The 17,010-nt window shown below is 41.6% G+C and overlaps 2 protein-coding genes across 2 annotated transcripts in view; one reads left to right on the top strand and one right to left on the bottom strand.

Moving 5' to 3' along the window:
• Window positions 1-2,518, bottom strand: part of LOC311136700 (NAD(P) transhydrogenase, mitochondrial-like) — a 57,765-nt gene extending 55,247 nt beyond the window's left edge. Inside the window, exon 1 of the mRNA XM_084170938.1 lies at window positions 2,468-2,518. The gene's annotated coding sequence lies outside the window, so the exon portion shown is untranslated. The remainder of the gene's footprint in view (window positions 1-2,467) is intronic.
• Window positions 2,519-12,016: 9,498 nt separating this feature from the next.
• LOC311135634 (coiled-coil domain-containing protein 80-like) lies at window positions 12,017-16,680 on the top strand. Its single transcript, XM_084169662.1, has 7 exons — window positions 12,017-13,452; window positions 13,540-13,702; window positions 14,320-14,453; window positions 14,564-14,706; window positions 15,006-15,109; window positions 15,265-15,345; window positions 15,859-16,680. Exons 1-7 carry the CDS (start codon window positions 12,112-12,114, stop codon window positions 16,170-16,172), a joined length of 2,280 nt encoding a protein of 759 aa, XP_084025788.1. The 5' UTR covers window positions 12,017-12,111; the 3' UTR covers window positions 16,173-16,680.
• Window positions 16,681-17,010: the final 330 nt, after the last annotated feature.

Raw genomic sequence — 17,010 nt, 5'->3', positions numbered from 1 at the left:
TAAAATAACACATCCTAGATCTGAATGAATTAAATAATCTTATTAAATACTTTTTTCTTTACATAGTTGAATGTGCTGACAACAAAATCACACAAAAATTATCAATGGAAATCAAATGTATCAACCCATGGAGGTCTGGATTTGGAGTCACCCTCAAAATTAGTGGAAAACCACACTACAGGCTGATCCAACTTTGATGTAATGTCCTTAAAACAAGTCAAAATGAGGCTCAGTAGTGTGTGTGGCCTCAACGTGCCTGTATGACCTCCCTACAACGCCTGGGCATACTCCTGATGAGGTGGCGGATGGTCTCCTGAGGGATCTCCTCCCAGACCTGGACTAAAGCATGGATGGAGCGAGACATGATGTCCCAGATGTGTTCAATTGGATTCAAGTCTGGGGAACAGGCGGGCCAGTCCATAGCATCAATGACTTCCTCTTGCAGGAACTGCTGACACACTCCAGCCACATGAGGTCTAGCATTGTCTTGCATTAGGAGGAACCCAGGGCCAACCGCACCAGCATATGGTCTCACAAGGGGTCTGAGGATCTCATCTCGATGCCAAACGTCCTGCACGGTGTTGGGCTGTAAGCACAACCCCCACCTGTGGACGTCGGGCCCTCATACCACCCTCATGGAGTCTGTTTCTGACCGTTTGAGCAGACACATGCACATTTTGCAGGGCTCTGGCAGTGCTCCTCCTGCTCCTCCTTGCACAAAGGCGGAGGTAGCAGTCCTGCTGCTGGGTTGTTGCCCTCCTACGGCCTCCTCCACATCTCCTGATGTACTGGCCTGTCTCCTGGTAGCGCCTCCATGCTCTGGACACTACGCTGACAGACACAGCAAACCTTCTTGCCACAGCTCGCATTGATGTGCCATCCTGGATGAGCTGCACTACCTGAGCCACTTGTGTGGGTTGTAGACTCCGTCTCATGCTACCACTAGAGTGAAAGCACCGCCAGCATTCAAAAGTGACCAAAACATCAGCCAGGAAGCATAGGAACTGAGAAGTGGTCTGTGGTCACCACCTGCAAAACCAGTCCTTTATTGGGGGTGTCTTGCTAATTGCCTATAATTTCCACCTGTTGTCTATTCCATTTGCACAACAGCATGTGAAATGTATTGTCAATCAGTGTTGTTTCCTAAGTGGACAGTTTGATTTCACAGAAGTGTGATTGAGTTACATTGTGTTGTTTAAGTGTTCCCTTAATTTTTTTTAGCAGTATGTATATATATATATATATATATATATATATATATATATATATATATATATATATATGTATACACACACATTTGCAAACATTCCTAAAAACCTGTTTTTGCTTTGTCATTATCGGGGTATTGTGTGAAGATTGATGAGGGAAATGTTTTATTTAATCCATTTTAGAATAAGGCTGTCACGTAACAAAATGTGGAAAAAGGGAAGGGGTCTGAATACTTTCCGAATGCACTGTAAATGTCAGATATTGTGAAACCATGAACTTGTGCGTTAGTGCGTTTACTGTAAAGGTTTACAATTAATTTGGCCTATCTTCCCAACCAGTTTCTGTGCTAGTAGGAGGAATGCATTAGCTAATGCTACAAAGTATGTCCTTACACACATAGCTAGCTAGCTACTGAATGAAGGCAGACATGCTACCTGCGGATTAAACTATAATTTATTGCTCTGTATGCTGATCAAGCAGAGTTCATAGACACAATGAGTGTCCTTTCCACACTGCAAGATTCAACCTGTGTGTGACCTCAAATTTTTTCAGAATAACTAACGTGGGTCATTTAAAAACTCTAGCTAGCTACTGAAATACATACCACGTCAGCAATATGATTCGCCTGGCAGACTTAGCCAAAACCGTCTACTGACTATTGTTGTTGTTGTTGTTGTTGTCCAGTTATCTATCGAACTAGTCCAGCCAGATATCATCGGTCTAACGTTAGCTAACTAGGTCTCTTTTGATGTGATTGACAGTTTTATTACATGTACGTTACATCGGCAGTTCTTTTAGTTTATATTGCCAATATAATTATGCAAAAATCCGTGCATAGCTAGCTCACGAGCCAACAAAAGCGAATGACGAACCGAATCAAATTCATTCAATGCAGCAGCACCAATTTGCCATCTGGGTGATGATAATTAGCAAATAGTGATTATTTGCTGTGTAAAATGCATGGCATTATTTGTAGTTTTCGCCTCAAAATACTGTACATTAGCTTGACAGATAGCGAGCCATCTGTTCAGAACGGATTTAGAGCAGTTGCCGACCATCACTTCCTTTTTTTTTGTTGAATGAAAGGACTCGGCTGCAAAACTAGCAGAGCTAACGCGAATACTAACAAGAAAAACAATGCTTTTTTTGCATCAAACTGGAGGCCATCAAGTCTTTCACTTTCCCCAACACAGCTGTTTGTGTGTGAAAATAAACCAACAGGTCTAAAAGCAAACTTTCTTTAAATAACACAACTGACCTTTGCAGACTGTCTTGATTTTGTACAGCACAGCCGAACTTTCTCTCCAACCGGAAGAAATTACATGAATTGGGACAGCACAGGATACACAGCATATTACCTATGCTAGACATTTAAGCGTTTTTGAGGCAGTCACCATAATGATCAATAGAAGGATTTGCTCCATACTTATTTGTCAAAGTGATGCTCAAGAATAAAAAGTTGAATTGTGGGTTTATCTTTTTTGATCATATTGGGAACATAATCAATGTAGCAATCAAATCATGGTTGCATGAACATATAACATGAAATAAGATGTGTATTTTCTTATCTTGAGAGTGAGTAATTAAATAATGAGACAAAAATATGGATGTTTGTATTTCTGACGTCTGTGGCTGTTTGGTGTAAGATGTTAATGTCTACAGCAGATGGTACTGTTGGACACTTTTAAGTAGGCCAAGCCCTCCAAACTGGGCCAGTAATTTGCTCATGTGGAGGCTGCAAGAGTGGAAATTTACGATTTGAATGGGAGACATGAAATGCAAATGAATTTAATATGCCAAAATGTAGAAGCCTGCAGTTTCTCTCCATCTACATTGTTTTATTGCATTGGAAATATATACACTGAGCGTACAAAACATTAAGGACTCCTGCTCTTTCCATGACATAGACTGACCAAGGTGAATTCAGGTGAAAGCTATGATCCCTTATTGATGTCACTTGTTAAATCCCTTACTACAGGAATCCTGCAGGAAAACTAATGTTTTTTTGGTGTGTTTTTTTTCTCTTCATACTGGCCCCCCGTGGGAATTGAACCCACAACCCTGGCGTTGCAAACGCCATGCTCTACCAACTGAGCTACATCCCTGCCGGCCATTCCCTCCCCTACCCTGGACGACACTGGGCCAATTGTGCGCCGCCCCATGGGTCTCCCGGTCGCGGCCGGCTACGACAGAGCCTGAATATCCCAAAGGATTTTGGGGGCCACTTCCCTGTGGGACAATTTCTGCAGGACTCCTGCAGGGTCCAGCAGGAAACCTGCAGGTAGTCCTTAAGGAGAAAAATCCTGCATGAATCCTGCAGATAGTCCTAAAATAAATCCTACAGTAAAATGGCCCCAAAATCCTGTGGGATATCCTGTAGGTAGGATTCCACAAGATTTTCAGGGCCATTTTCCTGTAGGACAACCTGCAGGATCCCTTCCTCATCCTTCATAGAGAATTTACTGTAAGACAATACACGTTTTCAAAAGAATGTACAGAAAGCACAATATATCAGATTCCATGGCAATTGTATTATTCAATGCAGCAACAAAGGATGAGTTTGATTGTCCATTTCAGCTCCAGCGCTGCACAAAATATGATTCCTAGGAGAATCACCTGCATGGCTGTCCTGTTGTTCATAGGCTTGGTCTTAACTGGTGAGGAGAGAGATAAGAGGGGCAGAGTTCATAGGACGTAATGGCAGAAACTCTGTGTGTGTGAATGCGAGGCTCCGTTTTAACTGGGTAGGAAAGCGGAGAAATGAGAGGGACAGAGGACGCAGTATACAGTTGTCGTGGAAATTCACCACTAAGGACTCAAACTCAATGTAAATGAATCAGTCTTTATTATCACGGCCAGAGAGGTTCACAAACTCAATCCAAGCTTGATGAAAACTCTGAGAAGGGCGTTCCCTTTCAGTCCTTATATACTTATAGACTATGGGAGGCGCACAGTACTACTTCTAAACCATGCAAATGGCCTCATTGTGACAACAATACAAAGCTCAGGTGTTGTGTCGTGCCCTATCACTGCACATCATGTGGTTGCCTCCCTGGGGAAATGCCATGTCTTGTGAAGAGTGGATCAGTGTTCATGAAATTGTCAGTCAAAAAACAACTAGAGGAAAAGTTATCAGACCCCAAATTCTGCGAAGCATTAGAATATAAGTGTTCTAGGTCCAAAATCAGCCCAGATATAGAGTATAGATTACATTTATGATGGTGTGCGATACAAGTCAATAGACACCCTTAAAGACACTGATTTGTTAATTAATTAACCTTTCACTCTCATGGAATGTGAATGGCATTTCAATATTCAAGTCCTCTCCCTTTCACATCTGGCCCCTAGAAGTTACAGTTAATGAACTTCCCCCAATCCTAATAGAGAACCACATCATTCTTGGGGTTCTGTGGTTTGGGCCAAAGAGCCCAGAAATGAATTATTTCCTTTATGGCTGAGTGTGTTTCACTTGAGGGTGAGGGCTTGACATCCCAGTTGAGAGGGACACCCACAAATGTACAGGTGTACAGTTTACTATGTATTTGTGATTCCCCTGATCAGTGCAACGTACAGAATATCAAACAATTCAATGGTGAACATGGGTGCAACTGGTGCTATCACAAAGGAGAAGTGTTAGAAAAGGGAAATGGGTTCACTACAGTGTATCCGCTTGAGAGTCAGCGAACATTATACATCGTGTTAAGGGCCCATCTCCTTTAATGTTCCCTACCATTTTCAACATTATTGCAGGGTTTACTTGGCATATATTGGCAAATGACTACACTGTGGTTTGAGTCCAAATATCACCCTGAGTCCTGGTACATTGGAAGAGAAATAGAGCGCATTAACAAAAGATTGCTTGCCATAAAACCATCTGTAAATGTGACAAAACCAGCACGCTCAATTGATTTACTCAAATATTAGAAAACCACAGAGTTCCGACACGTCCTGCTGTTCTATAGCTTCCCCTGTTTAAATGAGATTTTACCCAGACAGTACTTACACAGTTCCCCTCGCCACTTGTTTTTACCCCGTTTTGAGTTTTTCAGAAGTCAACTATATATATATATATATATTTTTTATAGACACGGTTACCTCTCATGACATTGATGTGGCTGAGATGTTCTTTCGAGAATTTGTTATTAGGTTTGAACAATTGTATGGGAAATGTTATGTCAGCTACAATGTCCACATACTATTGCATGCACCTACATCTGTCCTAAACTGGGGTCATTTGTGGGCTCAAAGTGCATTGATCTTTGAAAGTAGTAATGGCACTCAAGCAGTGGAGGCTGCTGAGGCGAGGACAGCTCATAATAATGGCTAGAATGGAGTCAATGGAATGGTATCAAACACATGAAAGACGTGGTTTCCAAGTGGTTGATACCATTCCATTGACTTCATTTCAGCCATTATTATGAGCCGTCCTCCCTTCAGTAGCCTCCACTGCACTCAAGGTGTACCAGGACAAATAGTGGAAATGTTCACTCTCTACCAACACATCCCGAGACTACTCACTAATACATTCAGCACATAATCAAACCAAGCTTTCAAAAGGTTTGTTGAAGAAATGTTAAGGGGCTACAAACTTGCCAACAAATGTGAAAAATAGTGTATTTTAAAGCACTGATCTGCCTTCTTAACAACATTATCAACAAAGCAGGTCCTACAGGCCTTAGTTTTGTCACACCTGGACTACTGTTCAGTCGTGTGGTTAGCTTCCAAAAAGAGGGACCTCTGAAAATTACAATTGGCTCAGAACAGGGCAGCACGGCTGCCCCTTAAATGTACATTGAGAGCTAACATGAATGATATGCATGTCAATCTCTCATGGCTCAAAGTGGAGGAGAGATTGACTTCATCACTACTTGTTTAGGTAAGAAGTGTTGACAAGTTGAATGCACCGAGCTGTCTGTTTAAACTACTAGCACACAGCTCGGACACCCATGCATACCCCACAAGACATGCCAACCAGAGGTCTCTTCACAATCCCCAAGTCCAGAACAGACTATGGGAGGTGCACAGTACTACATATAGCCATGACTACATGGAACTCTATTCCACCTCAGGTAACTGATGCAAGCAGTAGAATCAGATTTTAAAAACAGATAAAAATACACCTTATGGAACAGCGGCGACTGTGAAGAGACACACACAGGTACAGACACACGCATACACACACAAACACTAGCACATGCACTCTACACACACGTACATTGTAATATTGTTGTATGGTGCTATTATACATTTTGTATTGTAGATATGTAATGGTGTAATAATGTTATTTTGTTTTATGTGTAATGTATGTGGCTTAATGTGTTTGGACCCCATGAAGAATAAATGCTGCCTTGGCAACAGCTAATGGGGATCCCTAATAAATACAAATAAATACATTGACTGAACTGTGGGCCTACTGAAATCATTATAAATTGTGTTGGTATCTATCAAATAAAAGTAGCATACACTATATGAATTGCATTTGGACATTGCCATTTGTTGAAATGTCTGATATTGCACTATATTTCAAAATTCTATTTTCTCTGTTGTCACAACATGCTGTATCTCAAATCCTGTAGTTAACTTGAAATTGCTATATCCTGCAGGAATATCAAAATCCTGCAGGTTTTGGTCCTGCAAGATTCCTGCAGGAATGTATTTGGTCCTGCAAGAATATCAAAATCCTGCAGGTTTTGGTCCTGCAGGATACCTGCAGGTATGTTATTTGTACTGCAGGAATTGCCATGTCCTGCATGAATATCAAAATTCTAAAGGTTTTGGCCCTGCAGGATTCCTGCAGGAATGTACTTGGTTGTGCAGGATTTTCAAAATTTCTGCAGGACAAGTCATACTCCTACAAGAGACACCTGCACAATTCCTTCACAAAGGGTCAAATTCCTGCAGGATTCCTGTAGGATTTTTTGTAAGCTACTTTTTATAAACTACTTCATGATAAATTATGTCATAGACTACCAATTGCAAGAACAGATCACTCTGGAGTCAGATGTTAACAGAATGTGTAATTTAGCATAGTAAACACAAAAACTGTGTTTCAAGTGAGAATTCGGCAGGTCTGATCCCAAAAAAGAAAGGAAGTTCTTGCCTACTTCCCCCATATTTCTTTTTTTTTTACAGAAAATGTAGTGTGTAGTTCCAGTAGTTAGCTACACCGCTACATGGCAAAAAAAAAAAAAGGTGCAACCACTGAAAACACTACCAAGATTTGAATTTAGTTCAACTATCACCAAGCTACTGCAAAATGTACTTAAATTACTATTATGTACTTCACTACTCCCCAACATGGTTGTTGGTCAGACATGGGTCTGGTGCCATAATATCAAATTCCCCAATAAGGTAATGACTGGAAAAATAGGTGTGTATAAATAAGTGTGTAAACAGATAATAACATATTACCTGATAGTTATTGCTTCTTTGAAGTTGAAATAGCCTATAGTCAAACTCAGCATGTCTGGGGTTGACACAAAGCTAGGAGCTCATATCAAAGATTATATGAATACTACTGTATGCGTCTTTGGTTTTTATTTATCATTACTTATAGTGGAGAGATGTTTCCTGATGTGTTTCTGTTTACCTGGCTCTTTGTTACAGTATGAATGTGTGGTGACCAGGGCTTTTAGCAATTTCAACTTTATACGGATGCTGCCTTTAATTGTCTTGGCTCTTATCATTGATTCAAATCAGGAAAAAAATTATGTGAAACATATTCTTATATATTTATTTTCTCCGTCAGTACCAGGGGCACAAGTGTTTTCATGCAAACTAAGTATACTTGAACTCCTATATTATTATCTGTCTGTCACTGTAATGAATACTCAGGGAGAAAAAGGTGTAGATTCACGCGCAGAGCGTGACAGGTGTTTATTACGCCTTCGCAGAAGGCAGGAATCGGGGTCACAGGTAGGCAATGGTCATACACAGGTAGGCAAACAGGCAGGTGAAACAAAACTAGGACTGAAGGCTAAAACTGGTTCTCACAAACAAGCTAGGAAAAGGCTTAGTAGAGTCAAAACGAACAATACCTCACAAGGCACAAACAGAAAGAACTGAACTAAATAAGGAGCTGATGAGACCAGGTGAGTAACTAACACAGGTGAAATAAATGAACAAACATGAAAGACAGGGCTACGTTCAAGAACACAAAGAAACAGGGCTATGTACAAGAACACAAAGTGAACTAAGAAATCAAATACAGAACCTTACAGTCACTATATTAATTAAATTAAATTCAAAGGGCTTTATTGACATGGGAAACGTGTTTACATTGCCAAAGCAAGTGAAATAGATAATAAACAAAAGTGAAATAAACAATAAAAATTAACCGTAAACATTACACTCACAAATGTTCCAAAGGAATAGAGACATTTCAAATGCCATATTATGGCTATATACAGTACAGTGTTGTTACGATGTGCAAATAGTTAAAGTGCTATATCCCTGTTACTGAGAGGATGCGTGCTTACTCTCATTTCACAAGATCTGACATCTTCCTCTTTTTGGCTGATTTCTATCCTCCATGTTATCATGGAGTCTTAATTTGCATGGTGCAATGTGCTGAATAAAATATCTGTGAAGACATGCTTCAGACCTGTTCCTTCCTGCACCAAGTGTCCCAAAGGAGTATACAATGCAAAGGGGAGGGATCACTGCCGCTACCACGCTTTCCAACCAAGGTGCATTAATTGAGGAGCAAACGGAGGTAGAGATGAGATTCAGCAACACTTGGTTCTACTTTATTGCTAAAAGTAGAACCAACACGTTTCGGCGTTCTTCAGGGTTTATATGGACTTTAAACTGTTTAAAAGCCTCATTCCTTATTATTTCTGTATAAACCCTGAAGAAGGCCAAAAACCTTTTTATTTAATTCCATTTGTCCTCCAAGTGTTGCTGAATCTCATCTCTACCAAGGGAGCATACAGACAGACCAACACTGATATTCTGTGTAGCTCAGTTGGTAGAGCATGGTGCTTGCAATGACAGAGTTGTGGGTTCAATTCCCATGGGTGAACCAGTATGAAACAAATATACACACTCATTACTGTAACTTGCTCTGGATAAGAGTGTCCACTAAAATGTAAAAAAAAAAAAAGAGATTGTGCTCAGATAATTGGAGGTATTTTGACATTATTGGTGTGTTGTTCAACCTCATTTGAAGTATACAGATGTAGGATCTTAATTTGATCCAGTTGGTTACCGTAGGAAAATAATCCTGCAGCAACAGGATATGTGAATCATTATGCGGATTATAATTAATGGACATTTTTGTAGAGGTGAATACATTTTTCATAAGGGAAAATCAAGACTGACATTTCTAATTACAGAGGGTTCTACAGTGGGGAAAAAAAGTATTTAGTCAGCCACCAATTGTGCAAGTTCTCCCACTTAAAAAGATGAGAGAGGCCTGTAATTTTCATCATAGGTACACGTCAACTATGACAGACAAATTGAGAATTTTTTTTCCAGAAAATCACATTGTAGGATTTTTAATGAATTTATTTGCAAATTATGGTGGAAAATAAGTATTTGGTCACCTACAAACAAGCAAGATTTCTGGCTCTCACAGACCTGTAACTTCTTCTTTAAGAGGCTCCTCTGTCCTCCACTCGTTACCTGTATTAATGGCACCTGTTTGAACTTGTTATCAGTATAAAAGACACCTGTCCACAACCTCAAACAGTCACACTCCAAACTCCACTATGGCCAAGACCAAAGAGCTGTCAAAGGACACCAGAAACAAAATTGTAGACCTGCACCAGGCTGGGAAGACTGAATCTGCAATAGGTAAGCAGCTTGGTTTGAAGAAATCAACTGTGGGAGCAATTATTAGGAAATGGAAGACATACAAGACCACTGATAATCTCCCTCGATCTGGGGCTCCACGCAAGATCTCACCCCGTGGGGTCAAAATGATCACAAGAACGGTGAGCAAAAATCCCAGAACCACACGGGGGGACCTAGTGAATGACCTGCAGAGAGCTGGGACCAAAGTAACAAAGCCTACCATCAGTAACACACTACGCCGCCAGGGACTCAAATCCTGCAGTGCCAGACGTGTCCCCCTGCTTAGGCCAGTACATGTCCAGGCCCGTCTGAAGTTTGCTAGAGTGCATTTGGATGATCCAGAAGAGGATTGGGAGAATGTCAGATGAAACCAAAATATAACTTTTTGGTAAAAACTCAACTCGTTGTGTTTGGAGGACAAAGAATGCTGAGTTGCATCCAAAGAACACCATACCTACTGTGAAGCATGGGGGTGGAAACATCATGCTTTGGGGCTGTTTTTCTGCAAAGGGACCAGGACGACTGATCCGTGTAAAGGAAAGAATGAATGGGGCCATGTATCTTGAGATTTTGAGTGAAAACCTCCTTCCATCAGCAAGGGCATTGAAGATGAAACGTGGCTGGGTCTTTCAGCATGACAATGATCCCAAACACACCGCCCGGGCAACGAAGGAGTGGCTTCGTAAGAAGCATTTCAAGGTCCTGGAGTGGCCTAGCCAGTCTCCAGATCTCAACCCCATAGAAAATCTTTGGAGGGAGTTGAAAGTCCGTGACCTGTGTCATTGCCAACAAAGGGTATATAACAAAGTATTGAGAAACTTTTGTTATTGACCAAATACTTATTTTCCACCATAATTTGCAAATAAATTCATAAAAAATCCTACAATGTGATTTTCTGGATATTTTTTTCTCATTTTGTCTGTCATAGTTGACGTGTACCTATGATGAAAATTACAGGCCTCTCTCATCTTTTTAAGTGGGAGAACTTGCACAATTGGTGGCTGACTAAATACTTTTTTCCCCCACTGTTTATGGAACTCAAAAGGGTTCTACCTGGAACCAAAAAGGGTTTTGCTGGACAAATGGACAGTCAAAGAACCCTTTTGGAACACCTTTTTTCTAAGAGTGTAAGGTCATGACTTTCATTGAGCAGATGGTCTCACTCTGTCTCTCTTCCTTTCAGTTGGAAAAAGCTGAACTTAAAACTGACGTGCAACATCTGAAAGTCCTGCCAATTTAACATCAGTCAAGTAGAAGTGATAACACCCCTTTAAAGATTGAGCATGGAAAGGATTTTATCAGCTATAGTCTGGACAACAACTACTTTGGTGTATGGTGTGAGCGTCAAACCTCAAACCTCAAAACTCATGAGTGGGATGGTGAATTTGTAAAAACAATACATTCATGAGCAAGTTTACCTTTCAAAAAATAAATCAACATGGGATTAAGCTACCTGTTACTGTTCATCACCTATAAAGTCAGCACTTGAATATCTGACAGATGCTGGGATCAAAACTGTAAAATAAAGCCATTCTCTAAATCTCAGCAATAATGTAAGTCATATTCTATTCATAGCCTTCTCTCTCCCCCAGCTTGGGTCTGCTGTGTTGGGATCTTGTCCTCTCATGGAGACCAGGCGCTGCTGGGTGTATTGTGTATTAATGGGCCCCAGATGTGGCAGCCTTTAAGGCATGGAGCACCAAATAAGCCTTGTGTCTGTCTCTCAAACGTCTCTGGATCGCAATACAAACCCAAGTATGTTTGTTCACGACCATGGAAGAAAATGTGTGTTCCTGTGCACTGCATGATGTTTACATTTACTGTTCTACTTGTCAATAAATATATCCCATGTTTAATTTAGATGTACAATACAGATGAATGCTTGTTTTGTTCCTGCACTGTTTTTATGTTGGAATCTGTAAAAGCTCAGGTTTCAGTACCCCCTCTGCTCTCACACTCTCTTCTTCTCTCCTCCACTCTGTTATTCTGTAACTCCACATCGCACACATTGAAGGCAGTCTCAGTCTGAAGAGGAGCTCCCACCAAGCATGCTGCTTAAGAGGGTATGCTTTGAAGTTGAAGAAATTCCAGGAGTTTCCTGTAACAATGTTGGAGTATAATGTGAACCAGGAGCCGTGGAGTATTCCTCCTTATCCCCAGTCAAGCCAATCTGCTTGGGAGAGACATCATCACTTCAGCTGTCTGCTGCGTCTGCTTCAAGGCATTTTCCCTGTGGATTATAAAGTGACCACCACCCCACCGAGGATGTCTAGGTTGCTCTGTGCTCTGCTTGTCCTTATGTCTCTGTGGAGTCACAGCCTAGAGGTGTCTGCCGCACGGCCAGGGAAGGGAAGACATAAGACCAGACCCCAGTATGAAGAACCTGCTGGTCTCCTGGCTCCGGAGGATGATCATGGCGGAGCGGGAGACCAGCACAGTCCTGCAACAAGCCTTGACCCAGAACAGGAATTCCTGGCTGATTTTGCAGGTAAGAAACGTTTGTGGGTAATCACGGCCCCGTCACACAGCGACAACTACCTCCGCATGATGGAGAAACAGATCCAGGACATGGAGCAGGAGGGGCTGAACTGCCGCCTGGCTGAGAGGGACACCTTCATCGTCACCATCATCCAGAACGCCATGATGGAAGGCAGGATCCAGAAGACCACCTTCCAAGGAGAGGCCACAATGGAGAGCATCGACTCAGACATGGTCACCAAGCTGCTGCATTACCTCGAGCTGGGGGATCAAGGCTTCTCCATGCTAGTCATGAAGAAGAACCTGAGAGTGAGTGAGCGGTTCCCCTACCCTGTCCGTGTGGAGGCCATCCTGGAGGTCATTGATCAGTTCCCTTTGCGCAAGCTGGAAAAACTCACCAGGAAGGGCTCCCCTCTGAAATGTAAAATCACCAAGAAGAGGCTGATGAAGAAAAAGATTCCTGTGAAAAATAAGGTGTTCAGTCCCCATATGCAGGGAAACGTTACCTCTGTCACCCAGAGGAAGACCGTGGCCAAGAAGGCTGCACTAAAGAACAAAATTCAGGACATTCTCAGCGGTCGCTCCAGGTTCGTCATTCGAAAGACGACCACTGATTCAGAAGGAACACAAGTATTCATCGCAGGGAAGGCAAACTCCAAAGCTGCAGGAAAGGACAACCAAAAGAAGAATGGAAATGTTTTTACAGAAATAAACACATATCCTTCTACTGTGGAGATAAGAGAAAAACACACTGTAGCCAACTCTAGTGTTAATAAACCAGAGAACGTTGGCGGGGGAGAAGAATCCTTAGAGAAAAACAAATCCCCCAAAAAAGGCAAGGGAAAGAAAGATGGTAAGAAGGGGAAAGGGAGAGGGAGAGGGAAGAAATCCCACAGAGAAGTGAATGAGAACGATAAGAAAGCACTGATGGACTTTGTAGAGCATTTGAAGGGGAAGAGAAGACTTATGGTAAGTGCTTTTATAGGTAACTTTTAAGTGTATCAATCAATCTGTTTGTTTGTTTGTGATAGATGTGTTCGTTCATTTGTGATCCAGGTGATAGCCACGCCCACTGTCAGCACACCTCAGTATGTCCAGCAGAGGGAGGAGAACGAGCTTCATTTCTGTGACCTCGCCCTAAGAAAAGTTACTATGGCAACCATCCTGAGCTCAGGGCCCAATACCACCCTCACCCTCACCCTGCACAACTACCAACTTGGTACTACTATGTGTGTGTCTGTGTCTACTGACTCCATCTCCCTTAGATAGATCCTACATTGATCCTAAATAATTTTATCTTCAGGATTATAGTGTCATTATAGTATTAAAGAGATTATCCGGTACTGTTGTATACTTTTTAGCCAGTAGTTCTGAAAGTAGCCCTCACGAGCCAAAAATGATCCTAGAAAATTACGTAATACATCACATATGTGCAGATATGTGCACCACATCATTGCTCTCTCTCTCTCTCGCTCTACTGTGTGTGCATTTTGCTAGCTGTCACCCAAATGGCGAGGGGCTGAAGCTCATTGCCTAGAACTTGAATTGCTAGGGGGCTGGCCCACATGGGGGAAAATGTAGGGAAAATGGTGTAGCACAGCTTCCAGATAAACAGTCGCTTTCAAACTAGGGATTTTGTAGCTAATTGAGGTAGGACAGCAATAGTGTTCATAGATTATGCATGTATGAACTACACATTGACACATCCAGCCAAAAGTGGGAGGTTAAAAAAATACATGATAGTCACCAAAGTTGCGGATCATGTCTTTAACAAAAAATCTGGTTCCTCTTTGGGCTTTCATACAGTAAAACTCTGTATTTCTATATTTATTCCAGATTCTGAGCCGCCATTCACCTCACTACCAGAGAAGTTCACTGACCCAGATCTCATCTCTCAACTGATGAAGCAGTATGGGATGTCCTCCAAGGTTTTCTCCATGACTATGACTGACTATGACCTGAAGCCCAATGTAAGCAGATCACTTTCCTCAGAAAAGTGTATTAATTATCTTGTACTTAATGTGTCAATTATACATGCAGTATATGGTATTTGTCTCCTAATTGTTTATATCCCTTTTAGAAGGTATTTGATGTACCTCCACCCTCATCTGCGCTGATGGAATATGTTGACACCTTTCCATCGCGACGATCTGAAATGGGGAGAGAGAGAAAAACTCCACTGGCCTGCTCCAAATCCCAAGAACAGGGCGGGGCACTGCTGAGGTATGTGATTAAGTCTACACAGTATCTGTAATGATGCCATAGTACTTAAATACTGTAAAGCTGCTATAAAGCATTATAATGCCTGCCAGCAGGTAGCCTAGCGGTTAAGAGCGTTGGGCCAGTAACCGAAAGGTCACTGGTTTGAATCCCTGAGCCGACTAGGTGAAAAATGTGCCCTAGAGCAAGGCACTTAACCCTAATTGCTCTGGATTCAGTTGTCTGCTAAAATGTAAATAATGTGGTTATAGTGCTTTACAATGCAGGGTACAGATAATAATAGAGCCAGTTATCTCCACCAGGTTCATGTCTAAAAGGAGACTGCTGATCATCTCTACTCCATCTGAGGACGACTACTCCTTCCAACAACAGCTCCTGGGGCTGAGAGGACAGGCCTGTCATATGGGTCAGTATTAGGCCCCCTGTTAAACATCTCCAACATTATGAATTATTGTGGGTTAACCTCAGCAACATTATGCTATTATCACAATAGTTCTCACTCATGAGTAATGGAAGAATAATGACTAAATACTTCAATTCCATTGTTTGTCTTTCCAACAGGCATCCGTCATTTTGCCTTGTTGAAGTTGATCGGAACAGGACCAACAGTCTCAGGCTCTGTGGAACTGTTTCCACTCAATGGTGAGTTTGTTTGTTTTCTCTAAGATAATACTGTGTACTGACATAATGTCAACAGATAATGTCAACATGTCACACATTCTGTGTTGATGGGCAGGAAATGGAATCCAACTCTCTTTGAATGATCTAACCATTCCTATACACAGACCTTCGCCAAGAGATATGCTACAGAAAAATAATCTGTCTATTTCCTTCTGTCATGTCCCACACTGATTCGATTCCTACTCTGACACATTATCACTCTAATATATCTACTCTGGGTTGTTAATTTGACCTGTTCTGTCGTTTCTTGATTTCTTGTTTGGATGTTTTATTATGTGTGTATTTGTATTGTATTTGATAGACATTCTACATCACTGTTGGAGCTAGTACAATAAGCATTTAGCTGCACCTGCTATAACACCTTCAAATCTTTGTACGTGACCAATCAACTTTGAGTTGATTTATTAACAGTCAAATGGTGATGGAAATAATGGGGAAATAGCATGACAAACACCTTTCCTTTATCCTTGACAGGAAAGAGCCAAACAGAGAACGAGCCTTTGTCACGGGACGTGGTCAATGGTCTCCAGGACCAGCTGAAGATCAACCGGGAGTACTTCAGTATGCTGGTGGTTGGGAAGGACGGGGACGTGAAAGCCTGGTTCCCCTCGCCCATGTGGTCTCTGGCCAATATCTATGACCTGGTGGACTCCATGGAGCTGCGGCAGCAAGAAGAGAAGCTGCAGAGGACTTTAGGTCTTCACTGCCCTGAGGACACTGGCAGTAGTTACCAAGGTTATGATGAGGAAGCAGATGAGAGCTACCTTTACCACAGGTCAGAGGAGTAAAAGAGAGAAAACAGCCAAAAGGCCTCAAAGACCCCATGGCAGCCAGCTCAAATTAATGTTAAATGGTTGTGGGGAAAAGTTTGACATAATAACAGGTAGAAGCTTAACCATTAAAGGCTTTTTATTTGAAATGTCTTCGCAAACTAGATCCATTTATCAGAGGCGTAGCATTTGTACTTTGAAATGGCCAACATTACATAAAATGATCTACAATTGAAGGGTTTCATTCCAAAACGCTGTATATCCATTTTCATAAATGTTGGCAAATTAGCTTTTATTGTTTAAAGAACTTATGAAAGAGATTGGTGTGTGTTTTCAATATCATGGGGTTGTTCAATGACAGACATAAACTTGATGGTTTCATTTCAGAGAGATAAATAATCATGTTTTTTTTTACAAAAAACGCTATATACTCGCCTTACTCTCAGAGAAATAAGTAGTACTGCTAGGTTTTACACAGTCAAATGTAACAAATAACTACATTTGTAATAAAGAACAGTACAATTGATACGTTTGTGACATCATTATTTGAAAAAATTTTGTTACAAATAATTCACCACAGTAATATGAGATCTGTATGTAAAACATTTACATTTGACATTTTAGTCATTTAGCAGATGGTCTTATCCAGAGTGACTTACAGTAAGTGTATTCATCTTAAGATAGCTAGGTGAGACAACCACATATCACAGTCAGATATACAGGACACAAACATTCCATTCCAGCTAAACAATTAATATATAGTGTTTTGCCCCAGCCCCAGCCCCAGCCCCAGCCCCAGCCCCAGCCCCAGCCCCAGCCCCAGCCCCAGCCCCAGCCCCAGCCCCAGCCCCAGCCC

The sequence above is a fragment of the Coregonus lavaretus genome, assembly GCF_964263955.1.
Source record: "Coregonus lavaretus genome assembly, chromosome: 10".
Lineage (NCBI taxonomy): Eukaryota > Metazoa > Chordata > Actinopteri > Salmoniformes > Salmonidae > Coregonus > Coregonus lavaretus.
The sequence above is the reverse complement of the archived record's forward strand: the minus strand, read 5'-3'. Positions and strand labels throughout refer to the sequence as shown.